A 23,185-nucleotide genomic window follows, 5' to 3' on the forward strand; every position below is an offset into this window, starting at 1 on the left:
TGTTCCACAAATAATTTTTCTTTAGCAACACTGCTGATAAAACACTAGATACAAAAGTACTCACAGATGTCAGCAGAACAAACAGCTTCTCAAGAGATCATGCTCTATTGCTTGAAGATATAGGGAAAATGTGAACTGACAAAAGCACACTAGGCCTACTCTACGCCAATTAGCAGCTTGTTTACCTGGGAGAAGGTGTCACTGAACACAGCCTCACTAAACATTGCCTAGGTGCAGAAGTGGCTGCTGGATAACCTGATACCACATAATTTACATGGACCCAGAGGCAGCAAATGAACAACTTGTACAATGAAGCTGGGCCCAGAGTGGCCACTGCACAACTCATCTGAAAGACAGATTGCTTACCTGTAACTGTAGATCTTCGAGTGGTCATCTGTGCATTCACACTCATGGGATAGAGCGCCTGCACCGATCCCCGAATTGGTACCTAAAAAGCCCGGGATTTTTTCACGTTCGGCACCAGTGGGCATGCGCAGGTGTCCCAATATGCATGCTCGCTGGAGCCAGCGCAAGGATCCTGACCGCTGGAAGCCCCTACTGGAGGGAGACCGTCAGCAGTGGGGAAGGAGGGTGGGTAGTGTGAATGCACAGATGACCACTCGAAGATCTACAGTTACAGGTAAGCAACCTGTCTATCTTCTTCGTGGTCTCTGTGCTTCACACTCATGGGAGATTAGCAAGCAAGACATACCTGGAGGTGGGAAGACGGTCAACCAGAAGAAACAGCTTGCAGCACCGCAGCTCCCAGAGGAGTCCTCTGCTGAGCATGCACATTCAGAGCATAGTGCTTCATGAAAGCATGTGGAGAGGACCAGGTGGCAGCCTTGCACACGTCCGTCAGGGGAACGCCTTTCAGGAATGCCACCGACGTCACCATCACTCTTGTAGAGTGTCCACAAATGGGCCCAGGCAATGGCTTCTTTGCCAGCAAGTAGCACAGTTTAATAGTCTCAGTGAACCACTTTGAAAGCCGCTGAGATGAAATTCTGGAACCCAACTTAAAAGCAGCATAAGAAACAGAAAGATGCTGATCCTTACAAAAACTCTTGGAGCGACTCAAATAAAACAATAAGGCACGCTTAACGTCCAAAGAATGCCACCTACGTTCCTCATCCGAGGAAGGTGTAGAATAAAAAGTGGGCAACCAAACTTCTAACTTAAGGTGAAACTGAGAAACCACCTTGGGAAGAAAAGAAATATCAGGAGCTAACGACACTCCAGACTCCTGAAAAACTAGATATGGGTAGTCACAACGCATAGCCGTAAGGTCCCCTGCACGGCGTGCCGATGTGATTGCTACCAAAAAGGCAGTCTTCCAAGATAGAAGCTGTAAAGAACATGTCGCCACTGGCTCGAAGGGATGCCGAGTCAACCTGTCCAAAACTAAAGTCTAATCCCAAAGCTGTGGGGGTGACCTTGATGGAGGATGCAGCCTGAGCAGACCCTTCAAAAACCTCTTAGAATGAGGGTGTGCAAAAACTGAATGCCCCTCAACTGATTCATGGAACGCAGATATTGCTGTCAAATAAACTTTAACCGACGAAAAGGCAAGGCCAGCATCCACCAGAGATAATAAAAATTCGAAAATCACCGATAGTCCCACCCGTTTGGGGTGAGATTGTAGGATCAACTAAAAACTGAAGAAACTTCCGCCACTTCCTGTCATAGGAAGCACGGGTAGACAACTTCCTGCTGTTTAGGAAGATGTTGGAGACTCTGTTGGAGAACTCACAGGGTCGATGAACCATGCTGTCAGCTTCAGGTGAGGCACGTTATGATAGAATACATGACCGTCCTGAGCCGATAGAAGGTCCGGTTCCGCCGGAAACTGGTAGAAGACCCCCCTCGCCAGTTGAAGCAAGATCGGGAACCAGTTCTGCCGAGGCCACCATGGTGTCACTAGGATGCAGCATGGTCTCTCTCTTGCAATTTTGTTGACAACTCTTGTCAGCAGTGGCAGAAATGGAAACAGATATAGGAACCGACCTTCCACCGGAAACAACAGACCGTCTCCCAACGACTCTGGATCCATGCCCCCTCTGGAACAAAACAGAGGACACTTCCGGTTTCTGGCTGTGGCAAACACATCGGCCTGAGGGTACTCCCAGAGCTGAAACACAGGTTGAAGGAAGCGCCACTGTATCTCCCACTCGTGCGGGGATGCCGCACCCCTGCTCAACGAGTCCGCCTGCAGATTGAGCACCCCTGGCAGGCGTGCAGCCTTCATGTAGATGTTGTGCTCCAGGCACTCCGACCACAGTTCCAGTGCTAGTGCGCAGAGCCATCGAGAAACTGTCCTGCCCTGCCTGTTGATATAACACAGGGCAGTAGTATTGTCTGTTAACAGGACAACAACCTTCCCCGCCGCCATGGGGCAGAAAGACCGAAGGGCAAAATGAACTGCCAGCAGCTCCAGGTAATTTATATGACAGTGAGTCAATTGAGAAGGCCAAGGCCCCCCCCACACACACAGAGAGTCCATGTGAGCCCCCCATCCCCACAAAGATGCATCTGTGGTGATCGTCACTGTTGTCGCAGGTAGGTGGAAGGGAGCTCCCTGACAAATGTTGTCCCTGGATTTCCACCACTTCAGGGTCCTGAGAGTCAAAGGTGGTATTATAAACCTCTTGCGAGATGAGTCCTGTAAAGGACGAAATTGCCTGAGAAACCACAGCTGAAGGCCTCTCATCCTCAATTTCGCAAACAGCATGCTTGTAGTCGCTGCCATCAGCCCCAGCATCTGCTGCAGCTGTTGCGCCATGACCCATTTCCGATTCTGTAAAAGACTGACAAGATAGATGATGTCCGTCGCTCTCTCCTGAGGCAGAAAGGCGCGGTGAAGATTTGTGTCCAGCAAAGCCCCTATGAACTGAACTGTCTGTGATGGAATAAGATGAGATTTCTCCATGTTGACCTGCAGACCTAAGGTGTGAAGAAGACGAAGAGTGGTGGTAATATGGCTGGATACGCTTTCTTTCGACTCTGCCACAAGGAGCCAATCATCGATGTATGGAAAGACGACTATCCCTTGAAGCCAGAAATGTGCGGCCACAACACTCATCATCTTGGTGAACACCCGGAGGTGCAGTGGACAGACCGAACGGAAGGGCTTTGAACTGGAAGTGGTGGGAATCTACTGCAAACCTAAGGAAATGCCTGTATGCAGGATGGATGCTGACGTGGATGTAGGCATCCTTGAGATCCAAAGTTGCCATCCAATCCCCTTGATTGTTGAGGGGAAGAATTGTCTGCAGTGTGGACATTCTGAATTTTTGGTACACAATAAACTTGTTCAGATTCCGAAGGTCCATGATTGGTCTCAATCCCCTATCTCGTTTGGAAACCAGGAAATAACAGGAATAGAAACCTCCCATTCTGGCCTCTACTGGAACCCATTCTATGGCTTGTTTATGTAGGAGGTTGTTCACCTCCGCCACCAGAGGTGGGGAAGGGGGTGTGGTGATTATTGGTTCGGAACCTGAGCGAAGTCTATTTTGCAGCCTTCTGCGATGATGGAAAGAGCCCACCTGTCTGTAGAAATGGACTCCCATGCCGGAAGGAATGGACGAAGGCGGATAGTTGAAGAAATGGGGGCGGTGACGCGTGCTACCAGAAAGTCAAAGGCCCTGCTTTTGTGAGCGAGCACCCTTAGACTTGCCAGTGGTCTGAGCTGAAGCATAGTGGTTTCTTTTGTTCCCCCTGTATGGAGACCTACTCTCAGGATGGGAAGAGTGAGGTCTCCACTGTTGTTCTGGGGAGAATTTTTGGTATGGCTTCTTGGACCAGGGTTTATGCCACTGTTTCAGTTTAGCAGCCCCAGAAGAAGCTGGGACACCCAGGTTCCTCGAGGTCTTTATGCTCTTATCCATCTCCTTGAGAACATTGTCAGTGGTAGAGCTGAAGAGACCTTTGCCCTCAAAGGGCAGATCTTCAACGAAGGTCCTGGTGTCCTGCTGAAGAGCCGTCAATCTGAGCCAGGAGTGGTGGCAAAGGCAGACAGCAGATGTGATGGTTTTTGCTGATACATCACCATGTGCTTTGCTGCAGCCAGTTGTTGCTTGGCTACAGCAAAGCCTTCCTTCTGCAGCTTCTTAGCAGCAGACCTCTTCTCCTCACTCAGAGAAGACAGGAGGGGGGGTGAGTTGTTCCCACACAGAGTATTGGTATCTAGCCATGCACGCAGCATAGATACCTTTACCCCCAACGCTCCAGTGGAATAAAATTTTCTCCCCACGTTATCCAGCTTCTTTCCCTCCTTGTCCAGTGGGGAGGAGTGAGTCTTGCATGCCTTGGATGAGGAGGATACAACCACTGAGTTTGGCTTAGGGTGGGTGAACAAGAATTCGGCACCAGCCTCTTGGACGTGATACATGTGGTCCAGTCTCCTGGAAGACACAGGTGTAGAAGCTGGCTTTGCCCAGGGCTCTTTCACTGACTGTAAGATGACCTTCGTAACAGGCAAGGCAACCGCCGTCGATGTATCCCGTTGCATAATGTCGAATACGGTGTCATCTACGACTGGTTGCAGTTTTGTCACCGGGAGGGAGAGTGCCATCCTCTTCACCAGGTCCCCATACGACTTCAGATCTTCCGATGGTGATATGGGAAGATCCAAAGCTCTGTCCGGATCGTCGGTACAGACCTCGGAGTCCAACGATGAAGATTCCCTCCTCATTGAGTGTTCAGAAAGTACCGGCGTCGAAGCTCTCACAGGTGACCAAATCGATACTAACGACCGAGCCTGGACTTCTTCCACCATCACACCACGTCTCTCAGATGGGATCGACACCGATGCCGACGGATGTCGCCTAGAGTGCTGCGAAATCCTCGACAGATGAGATGCCTCAGACTGTTGATCCCAATCAGCAAATTCACGAGGGGGGTACCTTCGTGAATGGTACGGCGGTTACGGGTAGGCCACTGGTGCTGATCCCATGGTGGAAGCGGCGGGAAATGGCGAGCTATAGTGGTTGGTTCTAGCTCTCTTCGTCCCTTCATCTGATCAAGCAGTGCCAACGGCTCAACCAATACCGAAGCGTCTACCTCCGAGATGGAGCCACTATCACTCCGACGACGCAACCCCGATGAGTAGGAACGTTGGGTCAGGTCGATCTCGTGCTCCGATACTGACAAGCGCAACGGTTGCGAAGCACTGCCTCTCGACACCGAGGGGCTCCGATGCAGAGATGCCAAGATCTTCCTGGGTGGAGCAACCTGTGTCGATGCCGAAGCGTCTTGAGAAGGGGAAGGAGCGCGAGACGATCTTTTCTTCCACTTCTCCTTGGATTTCACCTTCTTCGGTAGGGATGATCAGGTCCCCGAGTCAATACAACGCTTCTTGGCCGGAGTGTCCACTGACCCTTCAGAGGGCCGTTTTGTGGACCGACCTCGCTCGACCAGCATATCGGCCTTAATCGGTGATGTATCGACTGATGTGACCATCTGGACCCAATGCCATCTTTGAAGGACGAGAGCGGCCGAAAGTCTTGCCGTATGATTCTTACGAGTCTGCTTTGAAAAGCTCAGGCAGTGCAGACAGGAAGCAACCCGGTGTCCCTTGCCCAAACACAGGAGACAGAGGGAGTGGCCGTCGGGAGGTGCAATCTTTTTTCCACAGGAACGGCACCTCTTAAAAAAAACCCAACGCCTTTCCATAGACGCCAGAAAAAAACCACACAGAAATAACTCTGAGGGGAAAAAACAGGGGGGAAACGGGGCCCCGAAGGGCAAAGTCCAACAATTTTTTTTTTCAAACAACACTAACTAAACAACTAACTATCTAACTACACTAAGAAAACAACAAACAGACTATATACAACTAGGAGAAATAATTCAAAGATTATTTTACCGACCGGGAACACGAAAGGAGATCCTCTCAGCCCAGCGGTCAGAAAGGAACTGGTGGGATCCTCGCGTTGGCTCCGGCGAGAATGCTGGCTCCGGCAAGCATGCATATTGGGACGCCTCGTGCTGGCTCCTCGCGCTGGCTCTGGCGAGCATGCGTATTGAGACACCTGCACATGCCCGCTGGTGCCGGGCTTTTTAGGTACCAATTTGGAGATCGGCGCAGGCGCTCTATCCCATGAGTGTGAAGCACAGAGACCCACGAAGAAGATCTAGCTGTTACTGCACAACTTTTACAACTTGGACAGATTTTTCTCAGGGAGAGGCTGCAGTGGGGGGAGCCTTGAGCCAATGTGATATAATGGTTAGACTGTGAAACTAAGATTTGGGAGACACAGATTTGAATCCCTACTCTGCAATGGAAGCTTATTGAATAACCGTGAACCAGTCATTCTCACCAAGTCAATCCTTCCTCACAGGGTTGTTACAGCAAGGACAGAATGGAAGAGAGGAGAAAGATGTAAGCTGCTTTAGATCCCCACTGGGGACAAAGGTGGGATATACAGTAAATAATGAGTTGGAGGCTCGGTGGGAAGGGCAGATAATAGGTTTGTGGTTGGGAAGAACAAGTAGTATAAGGAGTAGAAAATGGGGGAGAGGTACCCCTGCAAGTCCATGTGAGTTTTTTTAAACTTTTTTTATTTTTCAAAAGTTTTTACAGTGTTACACAAAAAACACTTATCAACAATTACAGCAAAGCGAGGTCCCTGCAAGGTTCCTACTTATATATAACATAACTGTATACTGTTAAAATGTGACAAAAGTACCCACAATTAATGCGGTTGTTGCTTCCAATTTATGGGAATCTTTGAATTAATGCCCTCCATAATGTTTTGTTTTTGACAGTGTAGCAAACTTAAGTCCATGGCTTCTCTGACTGAGTCAAACCATCTCATGTTAGGTCTTCCTCTTTTCCTACTGCCTTCAGCTTTTTCTAGCATTATTGTCTTTTCCAGTGAAACATGTCTTCTGATGTGGTCCAAGTACAACAACCTCAGTTTAGTCATTTTACCTTCTAGCTTGATTTGATCTAGATCTCACTTATTTGTCTTTTTGGCAGTCCATGTTCTCCATAGAAATCTCCTCCAACATCACATTTCAAATAAGTCATTTTTTTTCCTGTCAGCTTTCTTTACTGTCCAATTTTCACATCCATCCATAATAATGGGGAATACCATGGTATGAGTTATCTTGATCTCCAGCAGTATTTCCTTCCATGTGTTTGATAATACTTTATTGAAAAGTTCAATGTTTTCTGTGCCATTAAAGTGTTTTCCTTTTCAGCTGTAAGAACTAATCCAATAAAAACTTCAAATGTAACCCACATCTAACAGTATTTCAAGATCATGCCCCTAGTCTATGAAAAACTCACCATGCTGAATGACAGACCATAATGTTGAGCATTCGATTATACAGTAATTTGAATTTTTCTGAAAACTACTGTATAAGGCTTAACAGTGTGCTTTCAAAGCATCATTACTAAAAATACTTATCAAGTTAATTATAAATTCACTTGAAGACAATTTATTTTTTACTTAAGGAAAAAAAGACACGTATATAAAACAGAATTTTCCCTAATTTACAGAAGCAGAACTAATCTACCTCTGTCCATTAACACTCGGCACAGTTTGTTTAATTACCTGGAAACAAGAATTGCTGTTCAAACATCTGCTTTCTACACTATTAGCAATTTCTCGAGGCCATATTTCTCAAATGAAATATAAAATAAACATTAGCAAATATTATAAATGAAATTATAATTAACAGCATAATCCAGGGGGGGGGGTGAAAAGTCTTTTGGGAGCAGACGAGCTGCTACGTGGGTGCAGGAAGGGTTTGCGCCGACGTACGACCAGCGCCGCCACAGTGGAGGGGAGTTACGTGGGCGGGGGGCCAAGGGCAGCGGTGCCTGAGGGTTGTGCCCAAGCATGGGCGGAAGTGAGAAAGAGTGCGGCATTCAGGCGGAGGGGGTGGAGTTGTGGACGTGGCCAGACTTAGGCGGCTTCCTGAGCAGTTTGGCCCATGACACGCCCCCCATAAAGGCGCAATGTTATGCCTGCAAAAATAGCGGTGTGTCGCATAGGCACTTGTTGAAACCAAAAACAAAGGTCGCCTCCACCGCTGCGGAAGCTCGCAAACTCCTTAGGGAGCGGCATGATTGCCTCACCAATACCCTTGCGCCTGGGCCTGGCGAGCCCCCTCCCCGGTGCCCAATCGGACCCCCCCTCCTAGAAATACTTCCACTCTGCCTCGCACAACTCAGTTGTTAGGAACAGGTTTGCGTGGCGGGAAGTTCTGCCGGTGAGCTCCTGGCCATACAGGCAGGGTGAGGGACAGGCAGGCACGTTGGTGATGGGTTTTGCACCACGCGGTTGCTTTGACAGTATCTTTGACTTGCGAGGGGGAGAGAGAGGTCTCTCTCCTGGGGCTAACTGCTCTTGTTTCCAGGTCTCCACAGGTTCCAGGAGACTCTGCATGCGAGGACTGTCGCCCATGGCTGGGTAAGTTCCACTGTCCCCCCCCCCCGTCCTCTCACTCTCGACCGCTTGGTGTGCAAGCATCATTGGCACTTGAACCTGGCAGTGGGCTCCAGCAGGGGGCATTTGCTGAGCCCACTCCCCTGTGCTGCTGCCTGGTCCCTTCCCTTGGTGTGCACTCTGCCACATTCCCAACCCCTGGAAGGGCACAAGGCTGGGTGTGTGTGGCTGCTGCCCTGATGTGGGGAGGTGGGTCAGAGACTGTCGCTTTAAGAGAGCGCCCGGCTGAAATGCAGCCTGCTCTTCCAGCTGCTGCCCCTGTAAGTGCTCTTGATCTCTGTCTTCGTTTTGCAGGTGGGACTCCAGCACAGAGGCTTCCGTGTGTGTTGCTCCACTGTCCCCCCACACTCCCTCAGCTGCTTCTGCCTGCCGCTCAGAATGGAGCCCCGCCCACGGCGAGACTGCCCAGCATGCTCCAGGGAGACTGCTGCACTCTGTTCCATAAAAATAAAGTCTGAGCTGTGTCCTCTGTTGTCTCTCCTGCTTGGCATCTGCTGCACCTTCCCGGGGCAACCCGCCCCCTCTGTCAGTGGCCTCTCCGAGGGAATGCCTGGGATGGTGGGTAGACTTGGTTCTTTGGGGGGGGGAATAGGCTATGAGCTACCACGGGGGGTGCCGCCCGGGCTGACGGCCTACCTGACTGCACAGGGCTATTGTGTGCTGGGCACTTGGGGGGGCACTGAAGTGGATGCATGCCCAGCGGTTCACACTCTGAGTTCTGTGGCCCCCAGGGAAGGTGTTCCTTGCACATAGCAGGGGGCGGCAGAAGGCAACACCGGGGGGGGGGGGCTCCGAAGGGTGTCTTTCGGACTTGGTCTGGCCACTCCCAGACACACATTCCAGATGCTGTCTAGGGCAGCGAACTCCTGCACTTGGCACTTCCTGCTTGTCCCGTATACCTCTGCCCGCCTGCCTGCCATTGGCAGAGTCTCTGACAGTGGGAGGGAGTGGGGGGATTGACGGCCTCTCAGGTGTGGGCTTTCCGTCCCCTCGCCCAGTCACGTGCAACGAGCTGGCCAATCCTGTGGTCTCATGCGAACCTGCGCTTCCCCAACGCCCGCCTTGGCAGCGGGGCAATGGCATGCGCCTGGGCAGAATCACCATGACGACGGGTTCTCTCTCGCTCATTGGGTCGCTCTTCCCCCTCCAAGCATGGCATAACGTCTCCCCTCTGGAAGCCAACAAGCGGCGCCGTAGATCCACCCACGCCTGAGCGACCAACCGCCACGTATGTCTGGATTGGGCTGCCCGTTTTCAACATCCTGGGGTGCCAATAAATATTGTTCAGCATAACACAAAGCCTCTATATTGTTACATATGAAAAAGTAAGCAGAACTTTATCAATATAACTTCGTTATTTCAAAGCTCTTCATAAACAACATTGTTCAAATATGAACAATGAAAACTGATAAAGGAGGGAGGGGGATGAGAATCACTCATCTAAAATTCAGACGATTCCACAATTCATGAGAGGCGGTCAACAGCTGGAGACTTTGGAACTGCTTATGTAGGTTCACTCACAAACATTACTATCATCCCAATATTAAGATGCAGATGTGATGAGAATTCCCAACGACAGAAGAAGACTGCAGATTTATACCCCACCCTTCTCTCTGAATCAGAGACTCAGAGCAACTTACAATCTCCTATATCTTCTCCCCCCTACAACAGACACCCTGTGAGGTGGGTGGGGCTGGAGAGGGCTCTCACAGCAGCTGCCCTTTCAAGGACAACTCCTGCAATAGCTATGGCTAACCCAAGGCCATTCCAGCAGGTCCAAGTGGAGGAGCAGGGAATCAAACCCAGCTCTCCCAGATAAGAGTCTGCACACTTAACCACTACACCAAACTGGCTCTCCAGAAACCAGTGCTAGGAAAGCAAACCTTCCACTTCTATTTCCATTACTGTTTCAGGTGCATAGCCACATTAGTCTGTATTAGAAGAACAAGATTCGAGTCCAGTAGCACTTTAAAAACCAACAAGATTTCCAGGCTATAGGCTTTTGAGAGTTAAAGCCCCCTCTGTCAGATATAATTTTGTTCACTTTTCTCTTGCTAGCTTTACCATAGTTAAGCATGATGTCTGCATCAGCACTAGTGAAGTTTGATACTATCCAGAGTTTGAAACCAAAATATTAAGTATTTATTTAGTGTGGAAGGTTTACATATACATCAATGTAAAATACAAGACAACCAATACAATCACATTATAAGAGAGTTAGGAGCCTACAAAGAACTGGTGAATTTGAGTACAAGGATATTTTCCGTCCTTCTCTTGATTTGCAGTTTTTTTACCTGATGTGTGAGGAAATGAGAGGGGCTACATTATGACTCTAGAGCTTTTCACTTTTTGGACTTTGAGACACAGAGTCAATAGCTACTCTTGTGTCAGGAAAAAGTCCATGAGAAGTACAGCGGGGTGGCACCATTACATGTATTATTGGTCTTGATGTTATGATCACTTTTTTTCATTACTTACTCAACCTTGTACAGATGCAATTGTTTTCATTTGATGTACTAACCCCATTTCACAAATGTATTCATGACTACAACACCCATTATAGTTTCTAAACAGTTAGTGCTTTGTATATGTGATGGGATGTTCCAGGCTCACAGGTGAAAAGAGAGTGCGGGGAGACAACTCTAATCTGGTCTCTCTAGGCAATGCTGATATGGACCAATGGACTCAGAGAGAGTACATAAAACATGACTTTGAAGGATAAGAACATTGAGGCCTGAGAAAGGACTTTACATTAAATAATTCAAATGACTTTGGCAGGCACGAGAAAATGGGGGCCTACAACAAGGGTATAATTACCAGGGGGAACTGCCCACCCACCTTAGTCTGGCAAGATACAGTCTTGTGAACTGCATGCTGATAATGATTGCTATCTGATCTATTAATCAAGGATAGTATTTAGGCAAAACCTTACAGTGACTTGTTCTTTCCGGTGAGGGATCTTGCTTGGCAGCACACATGGTGCACACAGGATGGCAGTTTTAATTATAAAACAAACATTTCATTTACGGGTCTTGGGAATTACTTTATATTGGAAGGGCAAGTTATAAATAAACAAAAGAATTAAATGAAAATGAAATGTTTAATCAACCATATTAATAACTGTAAATATAGTATAACATGCATGCATGTAGACTGCCCTCAAAACAAATGTGGAGGAGTAGTGTGGTGGCAAGATGTTCTGACCTCTCCTATCTTTTTTCTAAGTAGCAAGAATCATAAAATCATAGAGTGCTTTCATACAGTCACTGTTTGCAAGTGGATTCTATCATTCCTACACAGTAAAAATCCAGTTGCAAAGTGTATTATGTAGTGTGTTAACACACCCGTAGAGTTGGAAGGAGCCTCCAGAATCATCTAATCCAACCCCCTGCATAATGCAAGAAATTCACCAATACCTCCCCCCACACCCCCAGTTACCCCTGCTCCGTGACCAGAAGATGGGGTGGGGGAACCCTCCAGGATCCCTAGCCAAACTGGCCTGGAAAAAACTGCTTTCTGACCCCACAGTGGCAATTACCATTTCTTTGGGCATGTAAAAAAGGGCAATGAGAACTAAGCACTGACGCAACTCTTCCTGCTCCTCTCCCTCTCATAATCTGTCTAAATTCACAGAATCAGCATTGTTGTCAGATGCCCATCTAGCCTCCATTTGAAAACCTCCAAAGAAGGAGGTGTTTCTAAACTCTGCTATCTTTTTACTATAAGGGTAATACAGACTCTTCAATGTTTACAAAGCGGTTGTGATGACAACCCTCATCTACGGCTCCGAATCGTGGGTATTATACCGTCATCATCTGCGACTCCTTGAGCGTTTTCATCAGCGCTGCCTTCGCACCATCCTCAACATCCACTGGAGTGACTTTGTGACCAACACTGAAGTCCTCAACCGGGCGGAGGTTACAAGCATCGAGGCACTGCTGTTGAAGATGCAGCTGCGCTGGGCAGGGAATATCTCCAGGATGGAAAACCACCGCCTTCCTAAGATTGCCCCGTATGGCAAACTTTCCACTGGCCATCGAAATAGAGGGGCACCAAAGAAGAGGTTCAAGGACTCCTTGAAGAAATCCCTTGGTACCTGTTGCATTAACCATCACCAGTGGTCTGACCTAGCCTCAGATCGCAAAGCATGGAGGCACATCATCCACCAGGCTGTCTCTTCCTTTGAGAAAGCACGCATAGCTGGTCTTGAAGACAAAAGGAGATTGAGGAAGAATCGTACTGCTACAGCACCAACCCCAAATCAGACTTTTCCCTGCAGCCACTGTGGCCGGACCTGCCTGTCCTGCATTGGTCTTGTCAGCCACCAGCGAGCCTGCAGCAGACGTGGACTATTGCACCCTTCTTAAATCTTCGTTCGCGAAGCCAAGCCGAGAGAGAGGTGGACTTGTGAAAGAGCAAAAAAGTATTGGCAGATGATTCAACAAGAAATATCTAGGATCTTGGGATACGAAATCAAGAAAGTTACAGAGACTTTTCTGTTGGGATTATATATGGAAAAATTTCCAAAAGAAGATAGATCCATAATTTGGTACTTGCTCTCAGCTGCTAGGACATTGTATGCGCAGTTGTGGAAGCAAGAAAGAATACCAGAGAAATGGGATTGGATTATAAAAGTTATAACGTGGAGTGAAATGGACAAATTGACAAGAATTTTAAGAGACTATGATCTAGAAACTTTTAAGTTGGAGTGGAAGAAGTTTAGAAGTTATATAGAAAAAGAGTGGAAAATAAAAGGACATTGGACAATTTTTGATAATGATTAAGTCTTAAAAGAAAGAAAAATAGAAATTTTTGTTTTATTAGTTAAGGGTACCTTTAAATATTAGTATTTTAAGTATATAACACCGGCGGGGGTCAAGTAACGGGGGGAGGGGAGGTTAGAAAAGTAATATATGGGATAGATAAAAAGAAGTAATTAATAATGCAAAGAAATGATTGTTACCATATGTTACTGGAATAAAATTGTTTTAAACACAAAAGCAGGAACCTAGGGAGGATAGGAAAAGACATAGGAACTGAAACAGCATAATGTGCTGTGTGCCTGATCCCACTTACTACTGTGAACTATTTATTCATTATTCTCCTTGTCTCTTTTCACTCTTTTCAAGCAGACCTCCAACAGGATAGAGGCCTGAATAGACTCTGTGACCAATAGTTACAGCAATCTGTGTGCATCTAGTAGCCAAGTCTCCTGTTCTATCTGTTCTTGTTATTGCTCCTACACTATTTCAAATCAATTAGCAGTTGTTTCCACATCACAATTGTCCCACTCATGGTTAAATGATGAAAGGGACAGCTCTGACTATGACTCTGCTGTCTGTTAAAACAGCTTTCAAAGATACAGGAGCCTTGCTACACCAAAAGAGTTGGCAAATCCATTCATATTACTTGCATTCAGAACACTTTTACTGAAGCTGCCCAATAAATGTTTGGATTGTTTCATGGCTTTATCTATTTTAATAGGGCTTGGTAAACAGATGCTGATCCCTATTCCCTATTCATAATGAAACTTAGCTGTCTTCAGTATAAAACACATAAAGGAAAGGTTCTGTTTTGGCACTCCCATTTCTCATTCCCCTTCACGGTAAGGATTTTGGCACCATCTGTCATTAACGAAGACAGGTAATGAATTAGATTATTATGTTTTTATTATTTAAATCCTATATGCAGACCCATCAGAAAACAATATGCAGACCCACCAGAAAAATACAACAGATGCTACGATCAGCAACAGGCAGGAGTATACTGCATATCCAATTACCATGTCAGATTACACAGGGAAGCCACTGAAATCCACAAACATAAACACAATTTCAACAGGAAAGATGTTTAAAGATGAATAGGGCATGATTTCCAGTCCTGAAAAACACAAAATGCTCTACAGCTTACAACAGCACTACAGATAAGATTAGAATTCCAACAGCCATTCCATACGCAAAGAACCTCCTCAGGAAAGCTCCATTAACATGTTACAGCCTGGGAAATTCCTATAAGATAATGACTCAGTCCTACCCCACCTTCCTGAGTAGATATAAATTCCTACAATTTCTTTTTCTTTCCACTCACTTTGACACAGAGGGAACTGTATCTCTTTCTGTGTTATACCTTTGAGGATGCTGGCCACAGCTGCTGGTGAAACATCAGATACTACTATGCCAAGACCATAGCCACACAGCCTGTAAAATCTAAAACAACTAATGAATTCTGGCTGTGAAAGCCTTCAACAACGTATTTCTTAACAGCTGCTCTCTAGCACGGCAGACAGACAGACTTCTCTGCGTTCATAATTCCTCTGATCATTGCTAGTGTGTTATTTATTTATATTTAGACTTATATCCCGCCCTTCCCACCAAAGTGGCTCAGGGCGGCTTACAACATAATAAACTTACATAGATTTAGCATAAAAAACATTTACATAAGAAGATTAAAACAATAAATTAATAAGACATAAAAACATAAAAACCAGCGGTCTATTAAATGCATTTTAGTTCCATCTAAAAATTTCTCAGTGTCAGTTAGTTGTTGTAGGCCTGCCGGAAGAGGGCTGTCTTACAGGCCCTGCGGAACTGCCCTAGGTCCCGCAGGGCGCTCACCTCTTCCGGCAGCTGGTTCCACCAGTAAGGCGCCGTTACCGAGAAGGCCCGATCCCTGGTGGATTTCAGACGGGCCTCCTTTGGCCCGGGGATTACTAACAGGTTTTGTGAACCCGATCGTAGTACTCTCTGGGAAACGTGTGGGGAGAGACGGTCCCTAAGGTAGGCAGGTCCTAGGCCATATAGGGCTTTAAAGGTAATGACCAACACCTTGTACCGGACTCGGAATGTTATTGGCAGCCAGTGCAGATCCCGAAGCCCCAACCGAATGTGCTCCCATCTTGGGAGCCCTAATAGCAGCCGGGCAGCAGCATGGAGGCTACCTAAATGGAGTGACAGTGGGGGAGTGGGAGAGACAGAAAGCAAGGTTGCTGGGACAAAGAGAAGCAGATAGTAATAATGAACCTCATGAATGAATCCAGTGGAGAATGGCTGCATTGAAAAATGAGAAGACAGCAATCAGCAGTGGCTGGGTCTGATGGTGAAAAAGCTCAGCTGAGCCAGGGACCACTTACAGAACAGGGGCAGTTTTTCTTGCTCTGGTATACAGGTCTGGTTTAAACTCTAGGCCCAACAGATAATTCTAAATGCCCACAATATATAGTTTACTGTTGTGTGTAGTTCAAAGAATGCTCTTAAGGTATGAGGTGCATGTTTTAGGCTATCCTTTTCCTTTACTTTCATGACAGTCAGCTTTCAAAAGATAGTCAGCAATCACGGAGTTGTTATCGACTCAGGGGGTGACATCACATCACAAAGTTTTCTTGGCAGACTTTTTTTTTACAGGGTAGCTTGCCATTGCCTTCCCCAGTTATCTACGCTCACTACTGCCTAAATGGTGAGTTCTCATTCCTAGCCTTCCCCTTGGTGGGATTTGAGTCCCCTCCTGGTTATCAGATTTGCTACAAAGAGAAAGAAAGAAGTGCCTTCTGTGAACATCTTCCTGTGCATTCTCTTGTTTCTGTCCCTGATCTCTCTAGCCTTTTAGGGGCTGCTCTACAACCTTAGTTCTAAGCTGGACTTCCCATGTGGGGTTCCCCCATAAGTTCAACGCAGAGACAATATTCCTGGGTACTGACAGTGTTCCTATGATCTCCATGAAACTGTGTATTTTTAAAAATATCTGTTTTCTGAATACTTAACTAGGTATGGCACACATGATGCCTCAGCATCCAGGGCTTAGGACTGCAATGCCTGGCACCCAGCAACATATTTTTCTAAGGCACACAGGAGTTTCCCATTAGCAATGGCACCAAAGAAGAAAATGGTCTAAAAAGATAGAAGTGCTACCATGTCCAGGATTCAACTGGCCAATTCAGATGAATTATTCTCTTTTTTGAAAGCCAGTCCTCTAAATATAAATGATCTTCACCAACAAAATCAACTACAAATACATGAACTATGGTCAGATCCCTACGGTTTCATTCTATCTTACAAAATAAACGCAGTCTACGTTTTTCACAAAGAAATCAGTGATTAAGAAAAAGCTTTTTATATTTTTTCAAACACTTAGTAAAGCTGATATTGTTTTCATAGCACTTTCGCATTAATATCATATTTCCTTAAATAAAACCAGCTTCTCTCCCCACAGCTCCTCCATATTGACAGTCTACTTAGAATGATTTTTGAAGCTTATATTATTATTGCTTAAATACTACAATTTTTTTCAAAGGAAATGGTTTACAATACATTAAGTGTTGATTTTAAAAAGATTTAATGTATCAGCAATAAAATCACTCATACCAATGACATCAATAAAATTACTAGGGAAATGTCATACCTGCTCCAGGAATGATTGCTAACTTTGTTTCAACTAGACCCATTTTTGCAGAAGTCACTAAAAACAAATAAAGAATTTGTTCTTATGAAATTCACATTAATCAGCTTAACAAAATAAAGAGGAACATTTGTAAAATATGCTACTGTTGCTGTAGTTATGCTATACTGGCCAGCATTAATAACAAAACCTGCATTTATTTATGGAGGCAAGTACAAAAACAGCATGCAAATATATCCTTTCAAGGGAAGGTCTGGAGAAGATCAGTTTTCACACAAGAGTTAAGATAACATAGGTGCATTGATTAAGTAGAAAACACCAAAATGTCTTAACGCCCACCCCACCCCCAAGCAGGAAACAGCAATTTGTCCAAGTTTCCCAAGAGGAGTATACCATTAAATACATATGCAGAAAAACATGCAAGCACTTGGTAGGTTACTCTGTATATGCAGTCTTTCTATTAGAAATGAACCTCTATGAAAAATAGTAACTAATGAATACAATCACAAGTTATCTCCAAAAATCATGACAACTTTTAAATGTGAGTAACAATTAAGACATATTCTCTCTAGCAGTCAACTAGAAGAGATGACCTAGAGGTGTGTGCTGTAGTTTGCCAACTACTGCGTAATTGGAAACCTAATTTTTAGCTCTATTGCCTGCTCTATATGCTGGGACCTGGGACCTGAGGACTTGGCAACATCCCATGGCAGAACATTTCTTTATCTTTATAACAGTGACTCTTGTGAGCACCATTCTCCAGTATAGGGAAGCCAAGCAGGAGTAAATTCTATATGTTTGTTTTGCCATCATTTTCAGGGCAGACAGCAGCTTTATTTTTATTAATATTCATAGGTCACAGTGTAATCCACAGGACAAAAAGAAGGTATTGCCACATAAGTTACGCAACTCAGAGAACGCTGAAGCAGCATGTCCACGGCCAGCCCTTCCACTAGGCAAACTAGGTGATTGCCTAGGGTGGCAGGCCAGCCGGAGCGCCAAATTATGCACCCCTCACATGACTTACTTTACAAGAATTTTTTTTTTTAAATTTTCACTGTCCAACACCATTTTCAGTCTCTCGGCTGTCTGCGCAGCGCCATCTTGAGTGGGGCAACAGAAAGTGCTGATGCCCTTCTAGCTTCCTTCTTCCTGCCCAGTGCCTTCCTTTAGTTCACCTGCACTCTGCCCGACTCCTCTGCACTGCGCGGCTGCAGCATTTACTTTGCGGTCACTCTAGCTTCCTCTGTACTGACTGTGGCTGTGCTTCATCTCTGACTCCTGGCTGCGCAACCACCAACTACTTTACTTTGTTTTTGAATCAGCAAGGACACCGGCAGCTGGAAAGTGCCTGCTGGAGCCTGCTCCACCCCCTGTCCCGGGCAAGCAAAAAAAAGCAGCGCCGCAGCCGCTGCTTGAAAGGGCCTGGCTAATCTTTGGGGAGAGACAGAGCAAGCAGACAGTTGTTGATATTTAGCAGCGAAACTCCTTGGAGGCAGCAGCATCGGGTGTGGAGAGAGGTCTGGCGGTGGTTAATCTTGGAGATCGGATTTCTGCCAGGAGGGGGACAGGGGAGTCTCTCTTGCGCCGAGATAAATAAAACTATGTGACTGCTGTTGTGGGCTTCTTTAGCCTGTGGTGGGGAGGAGAGCTGAGACAGGTCTTTAAGTCTTCATTTCTGCAGAGACATTTGGTAGGGACAGGGAGATAGGAAGAACTGACTCTGTGCCTGTGCAACTTTAGAGAGAGGTATTTGTGAATTTCCAACAGTTATTTCAGCTTAAATAGTCAGGATATTTAAAATGAGATTTGTCATGGTTCTCCCTTGTTTGAACTAATCAGCCAGGAAACATGTCCTCTTTCTGCTCTTCAAAATATGGCAACTCTATTTAAATAAAAAAATGTAAAGTTTTTTCAAAGGATAGGGGAAGATGAAAAGTACTGCATTGCATTTGAGAAGGAGTGTGCAGTGTATGGTTTGTAAAACTTGAAATCTTATTGAGAGTTTGCCCCTAAGTCCTCTCTCCATCTTAAGGTTGAAAACAGTCTGTTGTGATGAGAAGAGCTAGTTCATCAATACAGAGGCAGTCCATCATGCCACATTTTACCCCTTCTGAGAATCTTCTCTCCCAAGGCAATTTGCTTTGGATTTTATAGTTGTCAGGGAGATAGGAAGAACTGACTCTGTGCCTGTGCAACTTTAGAGGGAGGTATTTGTGAATTTCTTGCACTGTGGGGTTGGACTGTTCACTGCAATGGCTTCAGAATCATTGTGTGTGTGTGTACCTGGAAGTCGTGGTGGTAATTCATCTGTTGGAAATTAGTTACCAGTGCCGGGGGGGGGGGGGGAGCGCCAGAATTTAGGTTTGCCTAGGGCGCCAGATAGGCTAGAGCCGGCCCTGAGCATTTCACAACCCATATATTTGATAACAAAATAGGCCAAGTTTGAATAGAGAACTGCATAGTGTGTATATTACCTGGATAGAATGGAAAGAAGGGGTCAAGAGACCAATGACAATCAATATCCTGGTACACATGGATGGCCACAATTATTTTATATTCTTTTCCAAAGACAGGTAAACAGTTAATCATGATTCTTTCAAGACCCTTATGAAATGTGGAATATAGGTTGGGTTTAAATTCCCACTTGGTCATAAAGCTGAGAAATCTCAGTAAAATCACTATTTCATAGCCTACTTTATTCTCATATGCTCACTGCTGCAGCAAAAAAAGATATAGACAGATCCATCTACAATGGGAGGGGGGGAGATACAGATATGAGAAATAAAATCAGATTCTAGGAACTATATTCTGCTTGAATAATAAATTATCAAATAAGCTTTTTAAATATACTTTTTTCTTTGCAGAGTCCTGAGAGCAGGATATTGCATAAATGATTGAGATACCACTTTAACTGCAATATTCATAATCTCTCTCATCCTATAGGTTTAGAGCATGTTCAAATATCTATACAATATATATCACTAAATATTATCAAATGATTTGCTAATCCACTAAATCACAGAAGGTTTAAAGAAACAAAAGATGGTGGGAAATGAATTCATGAAAACTCCTTTAAACTCTTATGTTTTATTGACGTATCGTTCTCCCATGCACACACCTTTCTCTCAAAATGCACATGTGCTCACATTCCCTTTACTTCTTCTGAACACCCCTCTAAAAAAACCATTCCCTCCCTTCCAACAAAACTTTATTGAAGTAGCCCGTATAGTCCTTATCATTTGACTTATGCATCACCACCTGTACTGACAGTGACAAGGATTACAAACTGCAGAACTGGATTTACCAATTCCAGGTGCTCTCCAAAAATAACTCACCAATAAAGATAACTTATGCTGAAGTAAAGTTAGCAAACTGAGTAATCAAAAAAGATTTGGTCAATCAATGGACCCAAATATTGGTAAAATGTTATTAAACAATGGCTAAGTATTTTGTAGCACTACTTTTATTAGAACAAAACAATGCTTTAAAGTTATCAAGAGGCTTGATACTTACATCAATTTTAAATCAGTTATTTGGAAACAGTTAACCAAATAACAGTTTTTGCAGTTTTTAAAAGAACTGCAAAAATTTTAACTTCTAACAATGGTATGAAAGGCCTCTATAGATGTGAATGATTCACTCAGTCATGTATGGATGTGGTATATCAAACTGCCGTTAAATGGCAAAGGGTAAACCATAAGTTTCAGGGGGTTGCCATGTTGGTCTGCAGTACAACAGATTCAACTCCAGTAGCACCTTAGGGACCAACTCTTGTTAGAGCAAAGTTACAGTGGTTAATAAAAAGTAAGTATCAGTTGTTCCAACAAACAAAAGCTTACAAAATAAAAGAGATGTCGCCATCTACAAGGTGGTATTTTCAGTTTCTCAAATTATGCCTTACCTGCCACTCTAATGTCACAGGCTAAAGCCAATTCTAGGCCACCACCTAGTGCAATGCCATCTATGGCAGCAATAGTTGGCACTGGAAGATTAGCTGAAAAGGAAAGCAGGATTTAACACCACAATAATATTAAAATTTTAAAGGACATTTCATTTAAACATCACAGCTTTTTTTTTTAAACTAGTTGACTTAGCAGAATAACTAACTTTGTAGGCAAATTGTGTGAAGACTCTCAGTATATTATGATGTGCCCAACTGAGCCGCCAAACTGTATTGTTCACTTTTACTGGTTTTAACTGTCGTTTTATATTGTTTTTAAAATGTTGTTATCCGCCCTGAGCCCATTTGGGAAAGGGCGGAATATAAAATATCTAAATAAATAAATAAAGACTGTGTACAGAACTCAGTGACTGCTGGCTGGCATGTTTATTAGATTAAATCCTGAGCACAGTGTAAGACATAAATTCATTTCTGAGTAAAGCAGTTTAGGATTTAAGAGCAAATATTAATAGGAAATGTGCCTCTTAGACTTATTGCTTATCTCAGGAGTCTGATATGATAAGCAATTTATCTTGCATCTTGTTGGTAAAAGTGGTATAGGCTATAGTACATTAAAAGTAATTAATTAAAATCCATAGAAATACCAGCAGGGATTCTTAAATATTTCAGTACTAAGACTGGCATTCAACTGCAGGACATGCAGATATAATGATATTCATGGAATATATTCTATCAACACAATACTGATCCTGTGAACTTAGAGGGAGGTATTTGCAAATTTCCTGTACTGTGCAGGGGGTTGGACTAGATGACCCTGGGGATCCCCTCCAACTCTATGATTCTAATACTATAATTTCCATTTAGTAATATAAATGATTCAAGATACATATGAAATATATAATACGTTTGGTTTTTCTCAGATGATTTTAGGATACATTCCTTTTAATTCAGAATAGGATGTTGGTTGCTCATTTTTGTTTGGACACAAATCTAAAACCTAGTTTGCTGACAAGAACCTACAGGGCTCCAATTGAAACAGTAGCCAATCAAATAGCTCACAAAATAGTCTCCCTTCTTTATCCCCACCATGTAGTATTCAGGGATCTAAATAAGGGAGATTCTTGCTCCAAATCAGAGACCAAACCAATCCCATTCAAAAAAATCCATACAAAGATTTTGAAGCATATTTTCATAGATTCTCATTATGTTTTAGACGCAGAAGCACTAGCTATAGTGCTACATTCAGTTTTAAAATAGTTTTTGAATGGCATACTCTCTTAAATCCTGACCTAGTCTAATCTCATCAGATCTTGGAAGCTAGGCAGGGTTGACCCTGAGTGTATTTGGATGGGAGACCTCCAAGGAATACCAGGGCTGTGATATGGAGGCCAAATCACCTTTGAATGTCTCTTGTCTTGAAAACCCTATGGGGTTGCCATAAGACAGCTGTGACTTGATGGCACTTTCCAACACCACCACAATCTCTTACTATAGATTTTTAAAAGGAAACTACTATTATTTAACAGTCTATTTATGATTGTTTTATTTGTTGTTTCTTTTGATGTAGTTCTGGGTTCTGCCTTATTCCTAAGAGAAGGAAAGATCTGTCATGATTCACATAGTATAAAACTTCATACTCTCTAATAAATTACTGTTCTGTTTTATTTGTATATGGCATTCCAATTTTCACCAGGTAAAAAGGCATCTCTCCAAGCAATGAAAAACAGCGCAGTCTTTTCCTCATTTTAACCTACAACAACATGGTGAAGTAAGTTAAGCTGAGTCATAGTACCTCAAGGTCACCCAGAAACTTCATGGCAGTATGAAGATTTGAACCCAAGCTACCCAGATGCTAGTCTAACAACTTAACTAGTACACCACAATCACCTACCTTCTACTTAATTAAAAGAAGGCTCCCTTGCCTAAAGATTATGTATATTAAACTAATGTGTAAATTCCATAGAGAAAAAAACCACTAAATCCCATTCTTGTATTAACTGCCTATCAAGAGAATACCTTAGCCCAAGGATGTTGAACGAAGCATTGGACCAACCTGAAGATTCTTTCTCTTCAGTGGGGAGAAGTCATCCATGGATTGGTTAGGTCACGCCTCCACTCGCTGGGATAGGGCTATGCAAAATTCTTTATTACATGGCTGCTATAGGAGTGACCTGGGCTATAGGAGTGACCTGGGCTCTCCAGTAATGTCCAAGCTCTGTCATATATGTTTTTGCTATTTGCTCTTTACTTTACTGTTCCATCTTTGGAGTATTTCCTTTCTTCTTTGCTTCCTTAGATTTGTTTGTTTCTTCTTCTTTTTTAAATCCACCCCTTGTTTTCGTTTCTTTGTCAACCAGTTATTCTTTGTCTCTTGACCCATTGGTAGCCTTCAAGGTTTGCTTGCGTTGGGTGGGATGTGGATGACTTC

The 23,185-nt window shown here is 44.4% G+C and overlaps 1 protein-coding gene across 4 annotated transcripts in view; it reads right to left on the reverse strand.

The window, feature by feature from the left end:
* Positions 1-23,185, reverse strand: part of AUH (AU RNA binding methylglutaconyl-CoA hydratase) — a 68,502-nt gene that overhangs the window by 25,161 nt on the left and 20,156 nt on the right. For all 4 annotated transcript variants that reach the window (XR_009555263.1, XM_060235494.1, XM_060235496.1 and 1 more), the window contains 2 exons: positions 20,758-20,850; positions 16,857-16,913 (listed from right to left, as the gene is read on the reverse strand). Coding sequence is in view for 3 of the 4 variants with exons in the window: in XM_060235494.1 (XP_060091477.1) it covers positions 16,857-16,913; positions 20,758-20,850 (150 nt within the window). In the remaining variant the exon portion in view is untranslated. The remainder of the gene's footprint in view (positions 1-16,856; positions 16,914-20,757; positions 20,851-23,185) is intronic.

Source organism: Heteronotia binoei, chromosome 4 (assembly GCF_032191835.1).
Source record: "Heteronotia binoei isolate CCM8104 ecotype False Entrance Well chromosome 4, APGP_CSIRO_Hbin_v1, whole genome shotgun sequence".
In the NCBI taxonomy this organism is placed as follows: Eukaryota; Metazoa; Chordata; class Lepidosauria; order Squamata; family Gekkonidae; genus Heteronotia; species Heteronotia binoei.